Below are 27201 nucleotides of genomic sequence, written 5' to 3'. Positions count from 1 at the left end.
CTGAGGTCCAGAGGAGTCCAGTGATATGCCTAAGATCACACAGCTGGGAGGTAGCAAAGTGCTGATTTGAATGTAGGCAATATACTGCCCCAGTGTTAGGCAGCTGTGGTCTCTAAGTGAGTATTATGCCCTGAGCATCTATTTGAACAGCCCTTCAGCTCTCATCATCTGTTGGAGATGGAAGCCATTGTTTGGAGAGGGAATAGACATACAGACACAAAGTCCTGAACCCAGACCAAGTTTGGACTACTTCATAGACTCTGCTTAGCTGCTGGCTTCCCCCCATTTCCTGACTGATCAGGATGTATGTGTGTAGTGCCAACTCTCAGCCTTGTAAGCCTAGTACCTACTCACAAGGATCCAAGCTGAGGTAGCAGAAGGGATGGCACTGGGAGACAGAGCTAAGGAAGAGACCATCCTGTAGGGACTGAAGCTCAACCCAGCAAGCAGAAGTCAGGAGGAGGAATCCCAGGGACAGTCAACCAGTACTAGGAGGCTCAGTACTCAGCAAATGGAAGTGGTTGAGGAGGGCATATGGGTCCAGGGGTGCTAAGGGGCAATGGGAAGGGGTTATGCATCCCTACACAGCAGGCTTTTGCCCTATTTCATCTATCAGTCCACCAGTAGGAGTGGCTAGTTTGCTGTGGGTGTGTGGAACATTCACTAAGGAGCAATCTTCCTGTACTCCCACACAGCCCCAGGAGATGTAGGTCAGGCAAGGATACTGGAACTCCAAACCAAGAGCTGATCAGGAGCAGTGCTTGATCTTGAACTCAGGTGCTAAGGGTTAGAGAGATGCCATTCTTTACTGCCAGATATTGCTCCCCCTTTCCTGTGAGAAGACAGCTGGGAAGGGACTCCATTCTCCTTTGGTCTGAGGCCTCAGTAGGCATGTGTGCTTTCTCCTGCAGTTCCAGTACTACTCTGGCCTCTGCTGGACCAGCTGATCAGAAGAGTGACAGTCCAGCCAACCTGGAGGACAGAGAGGCACAGCTGAAGGGGTAAGGCATCAGGCAACAGTGCTGAGCTTCTTAGGTAGAGAGAGCAAGTCAGGTATGTGTCAGCCTTTGGTCTGGAGGGTGAGGCCAGCAAGGCCAGTGAGCATGTGGCAGGAGCCCCAGCTAGAGCCCTCTGGTCTCTGCCTCTGGGGCCACAAAGGTTTTCACTACATCTTGTTGCCTCCAGCCAGGAAGTGTTCCATAATCAGGAAGTCACCTACTCTTTCAATCAACAGTCACTGAAATGGCACCTACCCTGTGCTGGAGGCTGGAGAAAACAGATATGGCTGAAGGGAGGCAAAGCCTGGCCCACAGTGCAATTATACATTATGTGGAAGCAGGGAAATGGGGGACAGCTTCATGGGTTAGGTGGCTTTTGGGCCAAATATTGAAAGGTGAATAGAGGTCCTTCAAACAAAGGAAACAGGATATGCAAAGGATTCCAAACAGCTGACTATTTCCTGGGCACTATATGTAGTTGAGTGTGGCTAGTTCTGAGGGTCCTTGTCAGGGACTGGTGGAATAGAAGGGGCTGATTGGCATTTAATACCAGATATTGTTAATGATCACAACCACCATTTAACTTTGGGTCATCTATTGTGTGCACAGTCCTCAACTCACTGTGTCTTATACAGTGCTCCCCACAATCCTGTGAGGTTTGCACGTAATTAGAAGGAAGAACAAAGGTCTGGATCCTAGGTATCTGTGCCCCCTGGGAAGAACGGTGCTCTGAAAGAAATAGTCAGGGTGCTGATACAGAGTGGTGGCAGTGAAGAAGTTTATTACTTACATGGGGTAACTTGGGCAAGTTCCTGTAAAGACGAAAAGGAACCAATTCTAGGAATATCAAGGAGAAAAGAGTTGCAGATAAAGAACTGCAGACAAACCTTGCAGTGGAATACACTAGAGTGGCTGGAGCCTAACCAATGACAGGGACCATAGATAGAGCAGGAATTTGGTAAGCTATCAGGCATGAAGCCCTATTATGTGGTTTTTGGGGTTCAAATTGTGTTGACAGTTAACACAGTGAACACAGTAACTGACACCTATAGTGTGCTCTGCTGGATGCTTTACAATCTTTCCAGCAACTCCACAAAATGATAACCTAGGAAAACTGAGGCAGAGAAAGGTTAAGTAACTTGTCTAAGGGCTTACAAGTGACAAAGCAGAGTTCCAGTGCAAGAGCCTCTAAAAACAACCCTTCAGGAATGACTTCAAGAAGTTATTTTATGAAATCTGTTGTGTGAAACAGATTTTCAAGATACAGAACTAGTAAGTGTTAGGTAGTTAAAGTGTAAAGCACCCTGTCTGCATCATCTCATCCAATTTTCCCCAGACTTGGGGCAGGATCTCTCTTTTTATTTTGCAATATGACAACAGAGAAAATTCTGGCTGCACTTGAGAATCACGAGGAAAGTTTAAAAAAAAAAAAAACAAAACTTCCTGAGCCCTATGCAGAGGTTTAGATTTAATTGGTTTTTAAAAGATTTTATGTATTTATTTGAGAGGGAATGAGAGGGGAGAGGGTCAGAGGGAGAAGCAGACTCTCCGCTGCGCACGGAGCTCCAGGGTGCAGTCGGTCTCAGGACTCCAGGATCGTGACCTGAGCTGTAGACAGTTGCTTAACCAACTGAGGTCTCTAGGCGCCACTAGCTTTAATTGTTGTATGGTGGCTTACAGCACCCAAATCTTAAAAATCGTACAGTTTATTTTCATGGGCAGTCTGGGCTGAAAATCATTGCCGGCTTCGCGCGTGCTCTTCTGATTGGCGCGTGCCCACCATAGTGTAGGACGACACCGTCTTGTGTGCGCCTGCGCGGCGGGGCGAGCGCGCCGCATTTGTGTGCGCCTGCGCGCACCGCCATTTCCTGCATGGGGTGCTGGGGTCGCAGTGCCTATCGGGAAATGCGACCATCCCGAAAGCGAAATGGCTGTCCAAGGCTGCGAAGGCCCCGGTGCAGCTTGTCCTTCTGCCGTGCTGGTTCCGGGCGCTAGATGGCGCGCGAGGATCAGAAATGGGCCGGGTGCTCCGTCGGGGCCGCCGCGGGCCTGGAGGAAGCCGGCGGCGTCACCGGCCTTGGGATTGTCGCAGGCCCCTCGGACCCCGTGTGGGCCAGGGCCGCACTCCAGGCACAGGCGGCAGAAGGCGGGCGGGCTGCGTGCCCGCAAGGAACCGAAAGGGGCTCCTGTGGCCCCAGCCTGTTTGCCGGGGTGCCTTGGTTGTCTCCGGCCACTGATCTTCAGAGCTGTCTGGAGGCAGGCTCTGTGGACACACGGGAGGGCAGCCAATCCTCCATCCATGAGGGACCACGTGGGTGGATCTGTCTGTAGGGCTCTGGGGTTCTGGCAGCTTAATTTCCAAGAATTGTGTGGGGAAGAGTGTTGGAGTTGGGCAAGGAGATCCTGCAGAAGGTCTACCACTTACTCGCTATGTGGCCTTGGGTGTGTTTCTCCAAGCTCATTCTGTTCACTGCGGGCCAGGCCGGTAAGTGGACAGGCAAGATGTTAGTGTAAGGAAAGTGACTTTATCCAGAAAGCCAGCAAACCAAGGAGATGGAGGACCGTTATCTAACGAACTGTCTGTCTTGGCATGAAATTTGAGCTTCTAAAAAAAGTCAAAAGAAAGTTACCTGAAGGGCAAGAAGGGGTGGAATTAAAAGGTAACTAGCATCTGTAGGCATCCCAGTACAAGGTTGTGTAATTTCTATATACTTGGTCAGTTTATCTTTGTTCACAGGAATGTGGTCATGTTGTTCCTGTAAATCTTAACATACTCATTCTGATCATGCCTACTTATCTCCTTGGTGAGGTAAGTTTTGGGTAAAGAGTGGTTTTTGAAAAACATAGCTGTGGCATGCCTACATGCATAGGTCTAAGTTATAGGTCATAGTAGCAGGGAAAATGGGAAGCAATATGGAGTCAAACATGCAAAGTTTGTTCCTATTATACTCTGTGAATTTCCTTACCTATAGAATAGTGGTAGTAGCTACCTCTCGGGGCTGTCGTGACGGTTAAGTGAGTTTGTTTGTGTAAAGTATGTAGGACATTCACTGGCACAAAGTACTATGTCAAACTTCCCTTTTATAAACACTTCGAGTTAAATAAAGCAGCCCCAAAGGAATACCCCCTTTTACTAGAACTATTTAAAAAATACTGGGAACGCTGGCTGTTGTTCCTTATACAGTTTTATTGACCTGATTACTTTTAATAAGACACAGAGTACTTCATCCCCTCCCCACCAAACTTCTGGTATCTTTACATCTAAAACATAGAGTATTCCTCTTTGTTGTGTTGCAAGCCTGGGGTTTCCACATTTATGTTCTTTCTGTACAAGGAATAGGTAAACCTTAAGCACATGTATTCGCTGTGAACAACCATTATCTACCAGCAGAGGAGTATTTTGGAGGTAGTGTAAGAGTGGAAGGGAGTGTTATCTTCCATGTGGAGAGTGCAATTGTGTGCAATAGACAGAAGCTCTATTAGGCTACTGAATCTTTAATCTACTTACAGCTAGAAGTATTATTTTGCCGATCTCGAAACTCTTGACTTCCAGGCAGTTTATTAGGGGCATAGGGGACATCCCTCCTGGGACTGTTTTACTAAGATTTCCTTTTTATAGGCCAGATGGATTACAGCTCCTATAATTGTAGTGACTTTGCACTGAAGCCTAAGGCAAAGAAACCATATTCATCCACTTGTCTTTGTGTTGTAATGGACCCCCAAATTACTCTTTGCAAACAATCTTGGACGTAATTCACAAATTGATGATCTTAATCCCTGTTACCATAATTTTATGAAGGACAGAAGATGGGACAGGATTCTGATTGACTCCAAAGCTAGTTCGGGACTTACAGAGGCAGGAAACAAGCTCTCTAGGCCTTCTAGGTTTGTCTTTCATTCAAGCATGTATGTTGCAAGTAGGGGTGTGGTGGGTGCATCAGGGTATCCTGCTGGCTAAGGGACTGGCATTATCTGAGAAGACTACTTTTGACATCTAGTTGGACTGGAACAGAAAATCAGGTTAGAAGCAGCACAGAAAGGGACAACATCTACTTGCCTGCAGATTTTCCTGGGCAGCTGATAATGGGATTTTGGCTCATGTCACTTGAGGCTGAAGAATCACATTGCTCCCTTTGTTATTTCAGCTTGAAGGCATGGAGCATAGCTATTATGGGATTGACTTCTATGAATGAAGAGTCTCAGGGTTAGAGGTAACTGATAGTGTTATCTTCTTGACCCTTGGTAGTCCTGCCAGTAATTGCAGGCATGCTGCTGATGTTGTGAGGCTTGAGTTCAGATTAAGCCAGGGCCCAAGTAATGATGAACTAGATTTTTATTTTCTAGAACGCTGGGCTTATGTGCTCAATAACCCGACTCAGTGTCCTTGGTCTACTGAGCATGTATCTTTGAGGCCTCCAGGTAACAGCACCATCACACATAGAGGTTGTGAAGAAGGCATGCAGAAGGCACCAGGAGAAAGAACAGTGTCCCTGGAAGGATCTCAGATGGGGATGGTGTTGGTAAGGGTGTTCGAATGTAGGTGTGACATGAGGCCAGGGAGGAAGAAAGATCTCCCAAAGAGCTCAAAGTACAGGATAGCCAAGAAGCCACTTTCTCCTTGCCAGATTCAGGGGATGCAAAAACATCAGAGGTTCAGGCTTTGTCTACTGTGAGTGGGGACTGCTTTTATCAGTGGCAGGGGGAGAAGTAGTGCTGGGGTCGTTCCAAAGAGGACACAGACTGTCTGTGTGGTGGGGGCCGTACTAGGCTCTTCTCTTCCCCATCTTCTGGAAGAAGAGCCCACTGTGGCCACAGGAGGTACCATCAACAAGCATTGGATAAAGGAGGACTGGTCCCAAAGCACTCGCTCCATAAAGATATTTATTCTTCCTCAGCACCTTGGCTGGTTCTGAAGACAAGAATGTGGCTGCCAAGGTGGGAGAGACCTGGCAGGAGAAGCCCACAGCCCTGAGAGGTGGCCAGGGAGACCCAGCTGCACCCTCCCAGCAGCCTGCATCCCCCAGGACGCCGGAGCCACAGAGCAGCTCCAGAAGACCTGAGCAGCTTGTGGAGCTGGACAGCCAGGCCAGCAGGTAAGGGTTATGCTGTGCTGGGCCCCTGCCTGCCTGAGCTGAAACTTTGTCAGGGGCCATGATCCGGGTAGGACCCACTTTTTAAAAAAAATTGATTTATTTATTTTAGAGAGACAAACACACACAGAGAAAGAGAGAGGAGTAGAGGGAGAGAATCCTGAAGCAGACTCCCCACTGCATGTGGAGCTTGATGCAAGGCTTGATGCAATGATCCATGAGATCATGACCTGGGCTGAAACTAAGAGTTGGGCACTTCACCAAGTGAGCTACCCAGACACCCTACATGGGATCCGCACTTACCCCATGTTCATGCCAGTGCCTGGTACACACTCAGAATCCTGGTGCTCAAAATCCTGCCCCATGAGTGGAGTTGGGATGGTGACTCCCTAGGTGTGAAGCAGTGTTGAGGGGTTTCCTGTGGTGCAAATAGCTGGGATACGGACTGTGATCGAAGCAGGTGTGTGTACCCAGAGGTAAGAAGCCCTGGCTAATTTCCGACACGTGGAGCAGGATGGGGGTCCCATGTAGGATGAGGATTATTTGTATTTATAAAATGACACCATTAGGGAATGAGAAAGATAGATTGAGATTGAATAATGACACATTTTCTGGGCAACCTCATCCACTCTATCCTCCAGTATAATCTTCACTCAGCTCCAGACCTGTTTACTCAATAGCCTGTTGGACATCATTATCCAGATCCCCTACAAGCACTTTACATTCAGCATAACTCAAATGACTTTATCATCTCTCTGCATGGCACCTCCCCCCAACTTCCTTGCATCTTTCATTTCAGTTTGGAACCATTACTGTCCATCCAGGTGACCAATCCCAAATTTTTTTTTAAAGATTTATTTATTTATTTGACAGACAGAGATCACAAATAGGCAGAGAGAGAGAGGAGGAAGCAGGCTCCCTGCTAAGCAGAGAACCCGATGTGGGGCTCGATCCCAGGACCCTGGGATCATGACCTGAGCCGAAGGCAGAGGCTTTAACCCACTGAGCCACCCAGGCGCCCCGACCAATCCCAAAATTTGGGGAGAGCCTTGGTTCCCACTTCCTTTCTTCTGTACCTTTTATAAGACAACAAGACTTGTGGCCTTATCATTCCTCCCTTGGCTGAGCAGTTTCCTAACTGGTTTCCTGTATTATCTTACTTTATATCCCTTGGCTGATTGTCCACATGGCAGCTGGAGGGAATCTTCCTACAAGTCATGTCCGGTCTGTTCATGATGAATATAACATATTAATATTATTAATGTCAGTTTTGTTTTTGTTTAATGAATATGGAGTTTCCCTGGTCTCTCGTTTATACTATTAGCCTCCCTTCCTCTTCCTCTTCCTCTTCTCTTGGGGAAGAATGGCTTATTGGTTGCCAGATTAGGAACAGGAACTACATAAACGCAGTTGGTCCAGTAACTCTCCTTGTATTTGGAAGCAGATAGCTTCGGATGTACAGCCAAGAAGGTTCACCTTGAATTCTTTGCTTCTGTCTACCAGCCCCCAGGGCCAATTGTCCAGCCAGGCCTTTGCTGGGTGAGTAAGGACCTGTGGTTCAAGGATGCAAGGGGAGCCTTCCTTTTGGCTCTACCTGTAAAGCCATTTGCTTCATTGGCTGACATTTATCTCCATTTTCCATTCTTATTTTATCTAAAAAAAAAGAGGTGTTAATTATTAGCCCCCTAAAACTCTGAGTCTTTACAGTGAAAATGGTAAAAATGAGAAAGAAAGATAGATGGGTCAGAATTCTAAATGGTAATATTGAAAGGTCTTACAGCAGAAGAGGACATGAAGAGGGGTACTGAGAAGGAAAGTTTTGGATAAATGAAAGAACCTGGAAAGAGTACCATCATAGAAACTTAGCCAGGCTGAGCTGACTTTCCAGTATACTGCGGACCCTTAAATAAGTGCACGGATTTGGTAAAATGGGAGTTTATGGCTGCCTTAGGCAGGGGGCAGATTGGGAGAGCAGAGACTTATGATGGAATGAGGAAGAAGTGGGCAGTGAGGTGGTTGGTGGAGGTGTACAGCTCTTTAGAAAATGTTGGCCAGGAGGTGTTGGAGATTGGATGGGTGAGCAGACAAATACAGCTGCAGGATGATGGTAAGGGCTTTCTAAAGTGTATGCTTATGTGCCCATGTGAGGAAATACACTCTGGGTAAAGAGAGTTTGATACTTGAAGAGTGAGCTGACCCCAAGGTGAAGGATCACTGAATTTATGGTAAGGGCTTAGGGTGGTAGGTTCTAAAGACTTGGGAAGGGAGGAGATGTCTGTCTTAGGGATAGAAGGGAAGGATGAGTGCAGATGCTGGTTGGAGGGCAGTGGAAGGAATATGCAGAGTCATGTGGGCTTCTCGATTCTTTCTGTGAGTTAATGAGCCACACCTTCTATAATTAACCCAAATTTTACTCTTAGTGACTCCTAGCCCATGTACTAAGCACTGGGGATGCTGACAAACAAGATTTGGTCCCTAATCTCAAGGAGGTATGGATAAGGTATAATGGCAGCATAGTAGGAGTATGTGACTTGGTTGGCCTCATTGAATTAGGGAAGGCTTCACAGAGGTGACAGTTAATATTCCTCTTGAAGAAGTTCACGAGAAGGTGAGGGAGGACTCCAGGGGTAATGGGAATCTCCTGTGCTAAAGGGCAGATGGCACTGTTGCATGCTGGAGGAGCGCCCTGTGCTTTGACATGGCTGTAGTTCATGCGGCTTGTAAGATATGCCTCTGGAAGCTTGAAAAGGTAAACAGTTCTCTACACTTAGTTGAACCTTTCCCTAAATGATAAGAGATAAGGCTAACCACCTGGATAACCAGTACAAATAATATACTTTATGCTGAATCTCTGCTTGCCTCCTGGGAGCTGGGAATTTCGGGACATGCCAGGCAGAAAGTGCCTATGTGACCAGTCTCCAGTCTGATTTTGCTTGGTATCCTTCTATGGTCATAAATCTTAGCCTTGAGGATGACTATACGCTGAGTCTTGGGAGTCCTCCCAGTGAATCACTGATCCTGGGGGCGGTCTTAGGGACACCAACACTCTGTATCAATCTCATAAAGGACAAAAGCCACATGTTCACAGATGGGCATGGTCAGGTCATTATGCCTTAACAAGAACTTGGACTTTCTCCAGAGGGCAAAGAGAAGTCAGGAAAGCTTTTTTAAAAGATCTTTTAAAATTCATGCAACATAAAAATTAGTATTTTAACCATTTTGAAGTACGCAGTTCAGTAGCATTAAATACATTCATGTTGTTATGCAACCAATCTCCAGAACGTTCTGTCTTGCGAAACTGAAACATTTTCCCCACGAAATAACTCCCCAGCCCATTCTGCCCAGCCCCTGGCAGCCACCAGTCTACTTCTTATCTCTATAAATTTGACTACTCTAGGCTCCTCATAGAAGTAGAATTATGCAGTATTTGTCCTTTTGTAACCAGCATTTTTTAGTTAACCTAATGTGTTCAAGGTCCATCCATGTTGTGGCATATGTCAGTATATCCTTCCTTTTTGAGGCTGATTAATATTGCGTAATATAGACACGTTGCATATTGTTCATCCATTCATTTGTCAGTAGACAGTTGGGCTGCTTCTGTCTTTTTGTCATTGTGAATAATACTGCAATAAACATAAGTGAACATATATCTCTTTGAGATCCCGCTTTCAGTCCTTTTGGGTATATACCTAGAGAAGGAATTGCTGGATCATGTAGTAATTATATGTTTATGTTTTTTGAGAAACCACCATGCTATCTTCCACAGTGGCTGTTTTCTACCATTTTACATTCCAACATACAGAGCCAAAAAATTTTTAAGGAAGGGAGTGATATGGTCAGAGTTGTGATTTAGAGTTATCTCTATGTTGGCAGTGTGAAGAATGAACTAGAAGTGAGAAGAGTAGAGGCAGGGAAAAGAGCTACAAAGTGGTTCCAGTCCACCAAGTAAGAGATGAAGGGCTCCCACTAGGGTGGTAGTTATGGATATGGACAGAACTGTTAAATAACTATAATGAAGCTAGAATTGGGCAACTGATAAGACTTGGGGGAACAGTGAGGGAAGGGGGAGCGTTAAGTCAGAAAGCCATATTTGTGGCTCCATGGGCATGGTGGGGTGTGTGAGTCCTTCTGGCCCAGGTTGTGGCCGGGTTATCTCCAAGCTACTGCTTCATTGCCTGGAGCCAATAGAGCCAATGCCCCATCCATGGAGATACCAAGCCAAGGAAGCACACTTAAACAAATTGACAGACAAGGGCACCTGAGGCAAGGTTCTGGCTTTGAGATGGAAGCTCTGCCTGGGCCAGTCTGCATATGTTGCACTGGCAACACTCTTCTATTTCTAAGATGTGCATCAACACCCTGAAAATGTCCTTCCTTTTTTTCCTCCTAGTAGTCCACATCCTGGAGTGTGCTGGGTAGACAGTTTTCTTTCTAGAACCAGCTGGGTTTTCTATTTCCAGTCTTTGGTTCTGGCCACTCATAGCATCTCAGTAGACTAGGCTCATCACCATACACCAGGAGGAAAGCCAGTCAACGCAAACCTACTAGTGGATAAGGATTAACTCACCTGGGATTCCAGGAAGTGTAGAGAGAGGCCGACTGAGAACTGCAGTGATGTACGCAATGATAACAGCAGAATTGTAAGGGAGAGTGGACAGAGGATTGGAAAAATCCTTTTATTTTAGAATGTCTGAATTAACCAAGTTAAACTCTTCCAGAGCCCAGACAAAATAGGGATTTCTCCTGGGTGAACACTATTTCAGATGGGGAGAATTGGTGTAACCTAGCAGAAGAAGATCAGAGGACACTCGATGCTAAGGGTAAAACCTTAGGCCGTGGGAGATTGAGTTCTTCCAACAGTTTAGCAGACTTCTTTATTTTTTTTAAAGATTCCATTTTTAAGTACTTTCTGCACTTGACATAGGGCTCAAACTTACAACCACAAGATCAAGGGTCTCACGTTCCACTGACTAAGCCAGCCAGGAACCCCGGCAAGCTTTAATTTTTATAGTTCATGAGTGCTATCATTTCAGAAAACCAACAGTGATAACGACACTGTAACTGGGGATAGAGGAAGAACATATTGGATTTCTTTCTTTTGCTTTTAAAGATTTTATTTATTTGTCAGAGAGCAAGAGAGCGCCCACAAGTAGGGGGAACAGCAGGCAGAGGGAGAAGCAGACTGAACTACATAGTCAGCTCAAGAAAATCTTATTTTAACAGAGAGAAAGCCAAATTTTAGTTTTATATCATACAACATTTGATACTAGCTCTTTTTGAAAATATTATAAATAATCTCATTAAACTTTAATAAATTTTAACCACAACAAATAAAAGTTCTTTTCTATAAATCTTTTATAATTTAAAAAATATCCATTTACCTTTCATCTTGCAAAATTTTTGGAACCACACAAAACTTATATTTACAAAAATATATTATTTATATATATTTATGCTTACAAAAATATAACAAAATATGTATTTATATTTATATAACAAAAATAGATTTGAATTCCTTGCATACAAAGTTGTTCTCTTTGGGCACCTGGGTGGCTCAGTGGGTTAAAGCCTCTGCCTTCAGCTCAGGTCATGATCTCAGGGTCCTGGGATCGAGCCCCACATCAGGGTCTCTGCTCAGCAGGGAACCTGCTTCCTCCTCTCTATCTCTCTCTGCCTGCCTCTCTGCCTACTTGTGATCTCCCTCTCTGTGTCAAATAAATAAATAAAATCTTAAAAAAAACCCAAAGTTGTTCTCCTTTGCTGTTATTATTTTTAGTAGTCTCATTTATACATATTGATTATAATTTTTAAGTATTAATAATGTAACTTCTGTTTTACAAAGAAAAGTAGGAGGTAGATCATTTTGAATTGTTTGTCATATACCAGCATTTTACAGTAGACTAGTAAAGCTTATGAATATATATCTCATAAAATTTTTCAGTTATATACTTTTTATAATATAATTTTTCAATGTGGAAAAATGAAGACTTTATCAAGAAATCTATCTACAGCCTCTCTGTACTAAAAAAAAATAAGCAGCAAAAAGTATATAAACTTAAACTTAGGCTTAGTAACTAATGTTGTACTATTTTTTCTTACTTTGAAATTATCTAGGTTTTTAGGGAATACCTGTTAATATAATTTAGCATGAATGTAAGGTTTTAAATTTCCAAGAAGATCTTGGAAACTGTCTTTAAGCTGACATATTATAAAACATAGTTACTGTTGAAATAGAGTTTATCAGAATAATGACAGTCTGATTAAAAGCAAATGTGTTTTTTTGTAATCTTAAACATCTAATAGATGTAATACCAGCTTACTGGGCTAGTAAATCCATTAAGTTTAGGAAGATTATACTCAAGTAGAATAAAAATGTGTGCTTGTATCATATGTAAGGTTGATAATTCACAAGACATAGCTGTTCTTATTAAACTAGGAATGTTAAACTAGTTTTGCTTGCCAAAGATTCAGCTAAATGTCTTATACTTGAATTTTTAAAACATTTGGGTTAGTTTTTGTAAGAACACTGATTTTTTACATTCAAAATTTAGAATTTATTTTATGAAAGTCTTAGGAATATTTAATTTGCATAAGTGCTTATTTATCTCTGTGTCATTTGCAATAGAGGATAAGGGACTTTAGAAGTTAATTTGGTATACTTTCCAGAGATAGGAGCATATTACACATATATAACATACATATATACATAAACATACAGACAGACAGAAAAAGAGAGATCTCATGACTTTAATTCTAAATTTTCAGCCATGAATCACTTATAAACACCCAGCCACAAAACTCACTGGTTTTATAAGTGGTGGCTCTCATCTTTGCCCCACTTTATTTTTTTTTTATGACAGTTGTGTTTATGGCAGATGGGACAAATTGAGGTTACCTGCTCAACATGAAGGGTAACAGTTCCTACTAATGTATGTAAAGGAAGCTTTTAAGAAATTTTTTTGTCCTGGGGTGCCTGGTGGCTCAGTGGGTTAAAGCCTCTGCCTTCGGCCTGGGTCATGGTCTCAGGGTCCTGGGATCGAGCCCCGCATTGGGCTCTGCTCAGCGGGGAGCCTGCTTCCCCTTTTCTCTCTGCCTGCTTCTGTCTACTTGTGATCTCTCTCTGTCAAATAAATAAAAATAATATCTTTTTTTTTAAAGGAAGTTTTTTGTCCTAATAATAATCTTATAGAGACTGTAGACTAAGTTTGGAGGGGCGGACCAAGGAGAAACTGCCTTTGTGGTGTCTCAAGGTTCTTTTGCCTGGATAAAATATCTAGAGCATTCAAATTACGTTTTTCAGCTTCAGATGTTTGCTTTTGGGATACCTGAGATCCTGGAGAGCCCCCAGTGGGTGCCCGGACCTAAAGGAGCACATAGTGGTGCTGGGCACAGATAATTTGGGATATTGGGAAACAGTTGTAACTTCAGGGGGGTAGTTGACAAGGGAAAAGGAATGAAGAAGTCACAAGAGTGAGTGTGCACAGCTCTGCCATGTTTGGCTGTTGTGGGGGAGGAAACTGAGGTTGAGAAGGGTCTTTTTAAAAAAGATTTTATTTCTTTATTTGACAGACACACAGAGAACACAAGGAGGGGGAGTGACAGGCAGAGGGAGAGGGAGAAGCAGGCGACCCACTGGGCAAGGAGCCCAACGTGGGTCTGGATCCCAGGACCCTGGGATCGTGACCTGATGACCTGAGCTGAAGGCAGACCCTTAACCAACTGAGGCCCCCAGGCACCCTTTGATTGCTATTTATGAGCTGCAAAGGGACCCTCACCCCAGATTGTTCATCTGTAATAAGGGGATGAAAATGCGATTGACTCATAATAATAGCTGTGATTACTTAGCAATAAAGGACAAATTACTACCAACTGTGAAAATAAAGCTGGCACAACAATATGAATGTGCCTACTTGTGCATGTGCTGTGCTCCTACACATTTCAGCATGTGTGCATCCACATGTGTCACCATTTTCTGCAGCCGAGAGCTCCGACCGGGGTGTCCCCTGGGAGATGTGACCATCAACAGGGAAAATGGCTGCCCTCGACAAGATAGATCTCAGCATGCTTTAAGCTGCTGTCTTGCCCACGCCATCCAGCAGATGGCAAGCGAGGATCACAAATGGGGCTGAGTCACACATTTCTGATTTGGCTAGGAGTCTTTGGGTGTTGGTGACCTATTGTGGGGTCACTGGCCTGTTTGAAAATTAGCGAGCAAAATGATACTGTTTCCCTTTTGTCACCCTCACCCAGCCCGCCAGGGGAGCCTAGGGAAGAAGCTCCTTCTAAGAGAGCTGGGCCTATGTGGGGCTGCCTGTGTTCTTAATTCTTCTGAGCACCAGGGCCTGGCGAGAAGACCAGATGGCTTGAGGCTTTAGGCAGGACAGACGAACTGGGATGGGGAGGGCTTGGAGAAAAGAAAGTGGCAGTGGGAGAAGGGGGACAGGAGCCCCTGTTTGTTTCAAAACCTCTTTGAAGTCATCATGTGTTCTCACAGACTCTGTCAAGTGGGAGGGAATCAGTAGTCCTGGGGTTCTCCCAAAGACAAGAAAGATTGGTCTGTGTGGTGGGGGCCGTACTAGGCTCTTCTCTTCCCCATCTTCTGGAAGAAGAGCCCACTGTGGCCACAGGAGGTACCATCAACAAGCATTGGGTAAAGGAGGACTGGTCCCAAAGCACTCGCTCCATAAAGATATTTATTCTTCCTCAGCACCTTGGCTGGTTCTGAAGACAAGAATGTGGCTGCCAAGGTGGGAGAGACCTGGCAGGAGAAGCCCACAGCCCTGAGAGGTGGCCAGGGAGACCCAGCTGCACCCTCCCAGCAGCCTGCATCCCCCAGGACGCCGGAGCCACAGAGCAGCTCCAGAAGACCTGAGCAGCTTGTGGAACTGGACAGCCAGGCCAGCAGGTAAGGGTTATGCTGTGCTGGGCCCCTGCTATAGCCCAGGGTTTGTTTTTTTTTTGTTTTTGTTTTTGTTTTTTTGTTTTTTTTTTTGATGTGCCGCCATGCAGAACAAACTCTAACATGTTTGGCAAATCTGTTACTCTCTGCAGGTGTGAGTGGCTAAGAGGTAGTGGGAAGGTGACCAGCAATGAATGCCCCAGGGATAGGTCTTATTGGGCTTCAATCTGGAGCTATTGCGTCCTATCTGTTAGACCAAGCCTGGAACAAAGAAAGTGCACAGAGCACCATGCTTTCTGGCAGCCGTTCCGAGCATGAAAATCTGGGTCGGGAGAGGATATGGAGTGCCTCTGCCATTAATGGGGATGGAAGATCTCTGAGGAAGATGTGTTGCTCTGTGAATGGGAGCTCCCAGGAGATAAAAGATGTGAGATGAACTCTTCCTCTGCCATCACTGACAGCCAGCGCGGCTTGCATGGCAACATTTGGGTGCTCCCTTTCCTCTCTGGAGATCTTTCCACAAGGTGGCCATGAGTTTGGAAATAACCAAGAGCTATGGGCCTAGAGACTGTATGAGTATCTCCTGTGAGCCAGTTGTAGGTAGCATCCACACACACATTGAACAAGAAGGCAAAGAAAGGCCCTGCCCATTCACCCTCCGGGAGCACATGGTGCACCAACGAATAAACACAATGGCAGTAACACCATAATGATAACCATCATGGCTTTGCAGGCACTGTTCTTGTGCACGTGATTCTCAGGCCAACCATACAGTGGAGGTAGTATTATTATCTCAGATCTAAAGAACACAAACAGAAGTAGAGGAAGGTTGACTAGCTTGCCAACAGTCATTCAGCCAGGCAGTGGCTTAACAGGGATTAGAAAGCAGAGTCCAGAGCCTTTACTACTTAGCACTGTGCTGTATCTGTTGCCTCTCTGTTTGTGATAAGTCCAGAAAAGAAAGAAACTGGGTCCTCTAATGGAGATAGGCCAGGACAGGGGGTAGGGGGTATTGTAGCTAGGATGGTTGGGGAGAGCTTTTCTGCTAAGAAGGGGAGAGTGCAGTCGGGACCTGAAGCCTAGGGAGGAGCCAGACTGGAAGGGACCTGGGAAGACACAGTGGGCAGCATGTACAGAGACCAAGATGGGAGAGGGCGTTGAGGAGAAGACTGAAAGGGCTCTGTGGTTGGAGGGGAGGAAGTGAGGTGAGGATGGAGAGGGGACCGGGCGGGCAGGCCTAGGCTCGTAGACCAGAAGGAGGAGACCGTGAGAGGGAGATGGGATGTCACCTGACCTGGTGGAAGCCCGTCACTGCTTACATTGCAGTCATAGAAGGATCCCCAGGGAATGTTTTCTTACCTTGCCTGCTCGGTTCTACTGCCCCTTCAACTCTTGTGCTGGGTGTGGACCACAGGACGCCAGACACTTGCTAGTTGTGCCTGCCAATCGAAGTCTTTTTCTCTAACCCTCTGGCTTTCTATTTTATCTCCCATCTGTCTTTCCAGGTTCCCATGGGGCCTCTCCTCCCAGATAACCCACCTCCTCGAGTTTCTATGGTTCATTCCTATACCATGAGGGGACCTAGGAGTAGGCACAGGGTGACTGGGCACAAACAGGGTGAGAGAGCAACTAGTCCAGAAGGGCGTCCCAGAGGAGAAGAAGGTGGTGGTATGTGCAAAGGTACGAGACAGATCCGTCAGTTTGCAAAGATGAGACTGGGGAGCTAGCTTGTTACCTGCCCCCGACCCTTGAACTAGTTGTGTTCTTGGACACTGGATTCTCTAGCAAGGGAGTGGCTCCAGTGGCCCCAGAGCCCAGGCCAGAGGTTGGTCTGAGCAGCAACATGTTGGAAAGAAGCCAAATTCAGCCCAGGACAGTGTGTGCCCATAGAGCTGTCCCAAGGCCACTGAAGAGTGGGTATATGTCAAGGGGATGGCGTACAGTGGCGAGGGGGGACAGTGGCAGTGCCCGCCAGAATACCCTGACCTACAGAGGGCAGAATGAGAGCAGGTAAAGGCCTGGTCAGAAGAAAAACCTTGTGAGTTAGCTAGGAGGTCAGATCTCAGGCCAACAGCTGTGTGTACAGCCAAGTGAGGGAAAGTCAGGCAAACCATCACACCTGTCAGTTTCTTGCCTCTGCCCACGGCAGATGCCTTCTAGAGTGAGGGGCATCCAAGTCTGTTCTTTAGTGCTGCCTAATTGTATATATTCCTCTCTCCCTTGGTGTTCTATTCTCCAAAGAGTTCTCTGGAGTATGAGGGGGTAGAGCTTGATACTACGAAGGGGCTGTCCCATCCAGCAGTGAGGTGAGCTGGACTGTGTCTGTCAAGGCCCTGGTAGTCCTCATACTCTCTTCAAACCAAGTGAGTTACAGGTCAAGGCCTTTGGCTGTACTGGGGAAGGATACTGTAAAATTAAAGTCTTGCCACTGACTCTCAATGTTACCTGGTCACTTCGCCTGGGTTTTCTTATCTGTAAGGTAAGGGGTTCCACCCACTATCTCAGGAACCTTATAAAACACAAGCTCAGTGATTTGCACGGGTTGTTTAAACACATTAGCATATTTTTAAACTCCTTGAAGTGGCAGTCTCAGGGGGAGGCCCCCCAAAGCCCGTTTGATGCTGGAAGATGTCAGCTCTCGACGTTTACACACTCACCCTCCATTTCCTTCCTTCAGGATAAGCAACCCCTCAGACGGTATGGTCGCTGTTACCGCCACTGCCTCTCCCGAGCAGCCTCATGTTTATGTCCCAGCCTCTCCAAGTGCATTGGACTCCAGTTCATCCAGGTAAGAAGAGACAACCTGCGAAGTGTTCTCTGGGCTATACCCTCCCTAGAGCTAAAGAGCTGGGAGACTGAGGAGGTGGAGGGCGGGGCAGCGAAATCCGAGGTCCTTGTGACAACATCAAGCCAGCTTGATAAAGGCCAAATTCAAGGCCATGGTGAGCCCAGCATGAGGTAGATGTCCAGTGTTGCCAGGGACCTATCTAGGACTGAGAAGGGAGAGATTAGATTGTTGGTGGAGATTCACACACCATGGCAAGGACCAACCGTCTATGTCTGCAGCTTTGAGGCTCTCCTGCGCCAGATAAAAGGGAAAGAAAATGCAGTCAGAAGGATGGAAAGTTCACTGTACTGGAGTCTGGGGATGTGGGGCACAAGCCTCCCATAGCGTAGAGATCCGCATGAAGAAGGAAAGCATATTGACATTGATTCCAGGAGCGTTTTTCTAGGGTTCTCAAATCTTCACATAGAAAGCTGAACCCACAGGCTTCAATTTCAGCCCAGTCCACGGTGGGCTCAGCAGGGCATCAGCTCCTGTTTGCCATTTTCCTTGCACTTCCATCCCCAGGATTGACCATAAGTGTCTTCCCTACCTTCAAACCAGGTGGGAACACTCCCAGCCCTGGACCCCTCCTTTGGGCCAGGCCCTGTCCCCTGGCATCTCTCAGTATACCTCTTTCTGTTCTACTGTGCTCTTTCTACAGCAAAGGGATTCTCTTTGTGAAGGAATACATGAATGCTAGTGAGGTATCCTCCGGGAAGCCAGTGTCTTCATGCTTCAGCAGGTAAGAGCGAGTCCCAAATCCTTCCGTTGTCCTGAATCCTCAGTACCTCTTCTGGGGCTTGGCCCAGGGTTATTTCTGTGTAATCATTTGTTGAGTGGGTGAATGCTGTAATCGCCCACAGTCATGATTTATGAATTTCAAGCTGTTTTACCTGAATCCGTGCCTTTGTGTCCCCCCTCTATTGTTTTATACCCCACTTCCAGTGCCATCTCTTTCCATCTGGCTTTGTTTCTTGGCAGACAAGCTTTCTGTAGTAAAATTCTGAAAGCATTGCTCTTTACAGAGTTGGTGAGGCCCTTAGGGACTTTTTAACGTAGTTAATTCCATTGTATTTCAGGGCTCCTCTCTCAAGCTCCCATGCTTTTTCCAGCATGCTGGGACGCCTCACATTTGACATGCTTGACTGCAGGTCCTGCTATATGCACAACTTTTCACTCATCATCTGAAAGATATCTTCATGCCACCTTCAGTTAAAAAGTAATTTGCACTGAGACAGCATTCCTCTGGGAATGTCTTTTTTTTTTTTTTTTATGACACATCATCTCACTGCTACGATGAAGATTTTAGTAACAGAAAGGAACATCATGGCCTCATTTCAGGATTGGGCCTCTGGGGATTTTGAACCAGCTTTCACTGGTACTGTGGAATAATGACCATAGGTGTCAAGTTCAAGCCCCAGCTTGACCCCACTGGTTGGGTCATTTTTGATGCTCAGTCTTCCTGAACCTTAGTTTCTTCATCTGTAACTCCTTAGGGTGGTTTTTGTCAATAACTTTTTTGAAATACAACTCCTATCTCATAAAATTCACTCTTTAAGTATATAATTCAGTGGTGTTTGGTACATTCACCATGTTGGCAAGCATAAACACCATCCAATTCCAGAACATTTTCACCACTGCAAAAGGAAACCCCATACCCATTAGCAACCCCCCCATACCGCCATCCACAGCTCCTGGCCACCATGGGTCTGTTTTCAGGGAGCTCTCCTTGCCATGTAGCATTTGCATCTGTGAGTGTCACTTGACTGGACTCTTGGTTTTTCTTTTCCCATTGGCACCACTCTGTTAGATTTAATTCTTACACAGTCTGACAATTAAATTTATTTTAAAATTGAATTTTACAGTCAGTTAAAATGTTGTATCTTATGAAAGAAACAGTAGAGTTTCTTTATTGGAAGATTGTATAGTCTAGTGTGGTTTCCTCTTTTGCTTTACCTTCCAGGAAGCTTAGAGATAAACTTAATGCTAAAATCAAAACCAAAACAGAACCTGGGAGGAAATTCTAGCTCATGGCTTACTCCAGGTCACTTAACCTCTGCACAGCCCTTTTTCTGGCTACCTCTTAAGGGCACCACATGAGTCCTGTGAGAAAGGCAGTATCACTAAAGTGTGTCCCATGGCTTGTAGCTAGTCACACTTTCCTGGCAATAGGGCTTTAAAAAAAAAAAACCAAAGACCATGTGTGTTTATTATCAAAAGTCACATTATTGAAAAATGAAGATACAAAAAGGAAAAAAAAACCCTTCTCCTCAATCCCCCTGTAACTCAAGCATAGGTAGTATGTTAGAATGTTTCCTTCTTTTATTTGTTCCGATTCCTCATGCCTGGTTTCTGCTGTGAGTGGACTCCTGGTGACTGTCACGTTATAAGGTAGTCACGTATGTGGGAAGACAAGCCCTGATCCCATCCAGCTGGTCAATGAATTGCAGCCATTCCTCTTGTCATCTTCTTCAGCGTGGCAGGTGTCCTTTGCCCCCCACTGGAAAGGCTCTTCTCCAAGAGAATTATGCCTCCCTGGCATGAAGTTCAAAGCTTCCGCTGCCACTCAGCATAACAGATGATGGCAGGTCACGTAGAGTCATGTCTCAGCTTGTGGCCACAAGGTTAATAATATCAGCAAAGCGTTTCCTCTCATGACTGGTTCCCATCTTCTTCCCTCCTCTTCCCCATCGCACTCTCTGCAGTATTAGAAACAGTGGAGACTCACGTGACGTGGAGAAGAAACCTGCATGTGACAGCTCTCTGTACTCTGAAAGGTAAGTCTACTATCTTACCAGGGAGCTCGCAGGTCTCTAGAGAAGAAACAACTGAGGGATATTTCCACACTAAGTCCATTTGCTTTTGTCTTCCGCTTGGCTGCTTCTGGTCCACTTGCAGATCTCTCACACCACTCCTTGGATGGTGCTTCCCTTACTGGGATGTCACATTCGTGGCATTCTTGGTGACCTTTAAACCCAGCTAAGACCAGAAGGCAAACTCAAAGGGTACTGAAGGCAGATGGTGGTGTCTGAAAGGCCAGGGAGCTCATGTCAGCAGGAAAGGCCCTTGGGATTAGAACATAAATGATCACTTAAGAAACATGCACATATGACCAGATATTTAAAAAAGCTAAACTACAAAAGGGAGTGCTGGGTGGAAAATTAAGAAAACTGGGTTGCTGTCATCAAGAAGCCAGACAGAACCATTCATTTGAACTGAATGAAGCTGCAGAAAGTGTCCCATTGAGGAGTTTCAAAAGCTGTCACTGGATAACAGTGGTCACAGGATGGTCTTAATGATAAAGAAGTCCTATTTTAAAATTCTTGAAACGGAAGAGAAAGGACTCTTAGAGATGCAGTTCACTCAGGTCACAGTGGAAGAAACAAGACTGGAAGGAATAAGTAATGTGCCGTATGTTACACAGTGAGTTAGTGGCAGAGCCAGGACAAAACCCCAGGTCCGCGACTACTCCTAGGTCAGAGATGTTTCTACTGTATTATCCGCCTGTGAGCTGAAACTGGTAATGTCAAAATACATGGCGGGAACAGGGCCTTGAGGAAAGAAGGAGTCCCTAACAACACTGTCAAGAGACTGAGCCCTGGTCCAGGAGCATAAAGAGGGACCAAAACTGAGATGCTCACAGTAATTCTGGGCCCTTGAAGGGAGGAGCCTATGTGGCTTCAGGTCGGTAGCACCACCCCTAGTTCCCATCAAAAGCATACTCAAATCTCTAAAAGAAAGCATTCCCAGTTTACACCTGAAGGATCAGGGCAGGCAGGTACTTTGATCAGGCTCTCTCTGGGAAGCAAGGCAGGGGTGACTCTCAAGGACAAAGGCAGGGATCCTCAAAGTGGGGAGACATGCGACCTAGAGGTTAGTATCTAGAACTTCAACATGAGCTCCCAGCGGGCTCTGCAGCCATACTGTCTTTGTGATGGTCCTTGGAGTATCATGCGGCAGGGTAGGTTCAAGAGTATAGGATCTGAGAAGCAGGGTTTACTGGTCACAGGCATGAAGAGAAGGGCCATCAAGGCGGGGCCAGGTACAGCATACAAGGGCATGTCTCCTATAGAGGAAGACATGGGTCTTCCTGTTCTAGAGGGGGTTAGTGCCCCCAGGATGCTAAGCAAGGGGTCAGGGAGAGGCAAGCTGCCTGGAGTAGGAATCATACCAGGAAGTCTTCTGGTCGTCATATGATTGCAAATAGGGCAAAGATACATGACCACCTTCTGGAAATATCATTAGGGTCTATTGTGGGCCGAGATCCAGTCCAGCCCAGGGATATGCAACCAACTGCACACTACAGACAAAGAGGGCAGGCTGAGTATCTGGGCATCTAGTCACGTCAGTAGTCTGCGTGCCAGCCTGACTGCCAAGGTCTTGTTTTTAATCTCACAGAATAAGTGGAAGGATCTGTACTTACTGCAACCAGGAGATCAGAGACTGTCCGAAGATTACCCTAGAGCATCTTGGCATCTGCTGCCATGACTATTGCTTTAAGGTAAGGAAGAAGGGTGGTACTGCTAGCATGGTCCAGAGTTAGGGAGCCTTCTGGATCAAAGAGTGAAAAGAAGGCTTGTTCTCTGTGTGGTTGTGCTCCATGTCAGAGGTGTGGCAGGACTCGGAGCTGAACGAGCAGAAGGCTCAGTGCAGGGTAGTCTTGGAGATCACTGGAGACCCAGACACCTGGAGACTCACGATTCCTCTTCTTCAAGACCCAACTGCAAGAAGGCCTGCTGCAGACAGCTGGCCACTCTTGTTCTGTAGGTGGCCACTAGAGTGGCAGGTGTAAGAGTCATGAGGACGGCAGAGCTATACCCCTATGATAGCCTTCCCTTTTATTAGATTTTCAGATCACCTTCTTTGGACCTTAAATGTCACAACTAAATTCCCACAGCCCTCCTATAACAGCAATGACTTCCTTGGTGTATGACCCCCGTTTGAGTACCTCACTATATCCGCACGCTAACCTGCCACTGTGCTTATTTTGTATATGAAGAAAGAGACACTCAGCAACTTCCCCAAGCTCATCCAGCTAATAAGGAGTGGATTTAGGGCTCAAACTCAGGCCCATTTCTGAAACCTGGGCTCCTAGCTCCTAGCTCCTGTGTGATCCCATTGCCATTGCTTCATGTATATGTTGACATCCAGCTTGTTTTCTCTTCCAGTGTGGGGTTTGCAGTAAACCAATGGGGGAGCTGCTGGATCAGATCTTCGTCCACCGTGACACCGTCCATTGCGGGAAATGCTATGAGAAGCTCTTCTAGGTGGGTGCCAAGGAGCCAGAAAATTTATTAGGGGGAAGAAATGTGCCCTGGTCTCTCCTCGAGTCTCAACCCAGAATATTCTTATCTCTCTTAACCTTTATGTTTAGGGAAGCCCTATGAGACTTTGAAGCTTTAGGTGGCACAGATAAATACCCTCCCCACATATACTTCTAAGTTGCAGGGGTCATGGTCTCTTCCTCTCAAGAAGCACCTTCCATGAACCACCTCAGGTGAGCCCTCCAGCTATCTTGGGGTGCTGGCCAGGCCTGTGTTGTTAACCTCATTTGAGGGCAAGCAGATAAAGACCTAAAAAGGAGAAGGGCCTGGGGAAACACCTAGCTACTGGATGACAGAATTAGGACCTCACCCAGGACTTTGAATTCAAATCCAGGGATCTCTGCTACCTTCCCTTGGGCTGCCTCCACTCTTGCTTGTACAACATCAGATCAGGACTCAAAATCCAAGGTGTTCAATAAAACAAGATACAGGTGGGGGACCAGCAGCAGGTAAAGGCCAGGATAGTGCATGTGTGGGCAGGGATGGTGCCATCCTGTGGCTGGCCTAACCAGGAAGGGCTGCTTGGGCAGCCTCCAGACTGCATTTTCAACACAGCCTGAAGACAGGTTTGCATGCAAAAGCCAGCAGAATTGACCTCAGTGTCTGAGCTGCATGGGGCCTGGAGCCCGTAGGACGCTGCCTGTCCAGATCCTGGCAACCCCGTCTCCTTAGCACCTCCGCAGCTAGATTATCTACCTTGTAGGCAATGGGAATGGGTAGCAGTCAGGCTCTCTACCAGCTACAGGCCTGTTCCGCCTTCTGTCTAGGCCTGTTCTGCATTAACCTGGACTGTTACTCCTAATGCCTAGAAACATCAACCACCTGAAGAACCACCCAAAGACTGGTTGTTGGCTTGGATGTGTATTTCCAATCTCATGGCTGCTACTATTTTCTTTTAGCTCTTCCAAGCTGAGAAGAAGCCGATGAGTCCTGGACAAGTTTGGCTGTTCCCAGTTGCCCCAAGTTGCTGGCTCCTCTTCCCTCACTTTCTCCCTCCCCATTTGATTTCTTCGTGCTTTTGCCCCTCTCTCAAGTTGAACTGCTTACATCCAGTAGAGTGTCTTAATGATGCTATGATAATTACTTATGTGTGTAGCTTTTTATAACTTAGAAAGCACTTTATGTCCATGGTCTTATTTCAGGCCCAAGAAAAAAAGGATTGAACAAGAATTTAATCTTAGCTTTCCTAAGACAGGTTGGCCTCCTGATGAGTGGCCTGGTACAGTAGGTGGGAGCATGGGTTTCAGTGTGTCCTGACTTTTGGGACAGAGAGCAAACCCACATTCTATGTCACAGCTCTAAGTATGTCTTTGGGACTCGAAAGCGGGAGATCCCTTGAAGCTTCTGAGGGGCCAGGTTGAAGATCTTTGATGATGTCTGGTGGGTAATTTGCAGACGTTGAATGCTAGGGATTGGCATATATATATATATATATATATATATATATATATAGTTTTTTTAACTTTCCATACACATTTAAAAGTAGCTAGTTGCTTTTGAGTGAATTATACAGCAGATTTTAATTATCTTCTCCTTCCCACTTTTCACTATAAATTGAGTTTTTTTTCTTTTCCTATAGGCATGTGGACATGTATTAGACAACCTACACAGTTAAGTTTAAATTCCATAGGGTGTGATTCTTAGGAGGCCACTGGCCAAAAAAACATCTGTGTCTGAATCTTCATAATTGATTAATACCTTTGCCCTCGATTCCCAATAGTTACAGGGAAATCTTCTAAAGTAGGTTTTAGGGTGTATAGACTCCAGCTGGATTAAGAAAGGAGGAAAGTGGTTAACATTTCTCAAGGCCTTACTACATACCAGGCATTGTCACAAAGGGATGGCATTAATTCCCATACTAATCCTATGCGGAGGGTATTCTTGTTCCCAATTTACAGATGAAGATATTGAGGCTCAGAAGGTGGTCATTGCATTGTTTGGATCCATTGCTGTCTCTCTCCAGAACCCATGTTCTCTTCAGTAACAGTGAGCACAATACCAAGCATTGACTTAGTAGTGACTGTGTATTGGGCACTATGTGTATCTCATTTTACCAGGTAGCACTGCCCTCCACAGGCCTCCCCTGAGGCCTACTCTTCTTACAAAGACAGAAGAGTATTAAATCATGCTTCTCCTCTGGGCATCCTAGGTCTCCCCCTAAAGTACCACAAATGCCAATCGGCCCTCCCTCCCTCTCTTCCCGTTTCCATGAAAACAACTCTGAACTAACATGCTCTTCTGAACTCAGATTTCTCTACTGGATAGAGATTTGACTCACAGACCTTCCCAAAGAAGAGCTTGTCAACGCAGGGAAACCCCAGTAAGCTAACTGATCTGAGCCCAGGGCCTTCAGTAACTTATTTTTCACTACAGACTATCCCAAGATAGCAGCAGCTACTGGGTCCCAGGTGCCTGGAACGCAGAAATATGTTGGTTGTCTAAACAGATTGCAGGCCCATCCATGACTCTAAGTTTCTCTGCCCTTGGGACCAACATCCCTGTGTAAGGTCCTCGAGAGAAGGAACAACCTGCGAGTTTTTCGGATGAAAAAATGAAGGTCTCTTCTCTTGGTTTGATTAGAAAATGTCTCCATCTCTCTCCACTTTGTGAGTCCTGTGCACACTGGGTGGTGGATTTGTCTTCCCACCAGATGATCAGAGGGGAATGCCCCTTTGATCTGCATAGCTGTGCATTAGATTTGCATTGGAGGGGAAGCGTTGTACAATATGTCATGTACCAACACGAAATGTGAGCTGGTGTTCCTCAAGTGTAGGACTTGGCTCTTAGGAGGCACTGATACACAGGTGCTGAATGAATGAGTAAAAGAGAAAGAAAGGCTGCTCCGTATTGTGGGACCAACCCTGAGTCAGTTGATGGAGTACAGGATAAAGAGGTCCCAAATAGGCTGACTTCTCCACCTTTAAGATACACTTAGCCTTTAAAGGGGTTTTAGAGTCAATATGCAAGAAATTGAAAGAAAGCTTGTAAAATCAACATTGATTTTCTATTCAGAACAGCCTCTTTCATGTCTAAAAAGGCACAGAATTCTGCAGATTTAAGAGATGTGGTTGCATTATATTTTTGCTTCTTTTTAATTGTCTAGTGTTTTAATCATATTTGCTTAACCCAGATTAATGTACACAATTAAAATAAATGTTGAGATATTACAAGTGTCTATGTTGTCAATGTTAAGGTTTCCTTTCTTTGAGTATATATTTCTTTGGTATATTTGCCGGTGTAATTTGTTTTCTCCTATTACCTGAAGCCATTCTTCTTTTTCTCTTTAAAGATTTTATTTGTTTGTTTGTTTGTTTGTTTATGAGAGAGAAAGACTGATCAAGAGAGAGCACAAGCTGGTGAGGAGGAGGCAGAAGGAAAAGCCCCTTCTGCCTGTGGACAGGACCAGTTTCAGAAAATGCATTCTTGGGTGCCTGGGTGGCTCAATTGGTTGAGCGACTGCCTTCGGCTCATGTCATGACCCTGGAGTCCTGGGATTGAGTCCCACATCGGGCTCCTAGCTCAGCAGGGAGTCTGCTTCTCCCTCTTCCACTCACTTCTCATGCTCTCTGTTTCTCAAGTAAATAAATAAAATCTTTTCTAAAAAAAGAAAATGCATTTTTCAGTTGAGTTAGAATCTGTTTCCCTTTAACTATTGCCCACTGGTAATCATCCCTCTCCTATATGCCAACCCCTAAATTAGATTACAATGCTTATTAGGCTCTCCCTTCATCAAGTCTTCTCCTATTTCAACACCCCTGGCCCCACCAACTCTTCTTTGACAGTAATTCTAAATATATGCATCTCTCAAACACCTCTCAAAGGTGCCCACACACACACACACACACACACACACACACATCCAAATCCATTGGTCCAGATTTGTTCCAATAGTCAAGATTTTCATCTTGCTCACTAAGGCCAGTGCTATAGAATCCTGCTGAATTGTCATTCTATCTGTCAAGTGATCCATGCTTCTGAGTTTTGTATCCAAAAATACAATTTGCATGCTATCTATGCCTTGATCCAGCCAAGGGACCCCCCCCCCCCAAAAGGCGATCAAAAT

General features: G+C 45.6%; 1 protein-coding gene and 1 long non-coding RNA gene across 6 annotated transcripts in view; both read left to right on the top strand.

Annotated features, from left to right (window-relative positions):
• The window catches only part of ZNF185 (zinc finger protein 185 with LIM domain), a 53065-nt gene extending 26752 nt beyond the window's left edge, over positions 1-26313 (top strand). For all 5 annotated transcript variants that reach the window (XM_082716922.1, XM_082716921.1, XM_082716923.1 and 2 more), the window contains 9 exons: positions 912-1001; positions 5894-6091; positions 14796-14993; positions 17665-17775; positions 18476-18556; positions 20520-20591; positions 22213-22315; positions 22983-23081; positions 24038-26313. In XM_082716922.1, the coding sequence (XP_082573048.1) occupies positions 912-1001; positions 5894-6091; positions 14796-14993; positions 17665-17775; positions 18476-18556; positions 20520-20591; positions 22213-22315; positions 22983-23081 (952 nt within the window). In that variant the 3' untranslated portion in view covers positions 24038-26313. The remainder of the gene's footprint in view (positions 1-911; positions 1002-5893; positions 6092-14795; positions 14994-17664; positions 17776-18475; positions 18557-20519; positions 20592-22212; positions 22316-22982; positions 23082-24037) is intronic.
• Positions 1-27201, top strand: part of LOC309856038 — a 1055650-nt gene that overhangs the window by 599232 nt on the left and 429217 nt on the right. The window lies entirely within an intron of this gene.

Source organism: Mustela nivalis, assembly GCF_964662115.1.
Source record: "Mustela nivalis genome assembly, chromosome: X".
In the NCBI taxonomy this organism is placed as follows: Eukaryota; Metazoa; Chordata; class Mammalia; order Carnivora; family Mustelidae; genus Mustela; species Mustela nivalis.
Note: the sequence above shows the minus strand (reverse complement) of the source record. Positions and strands in the feature narration are given on the sequence as shown.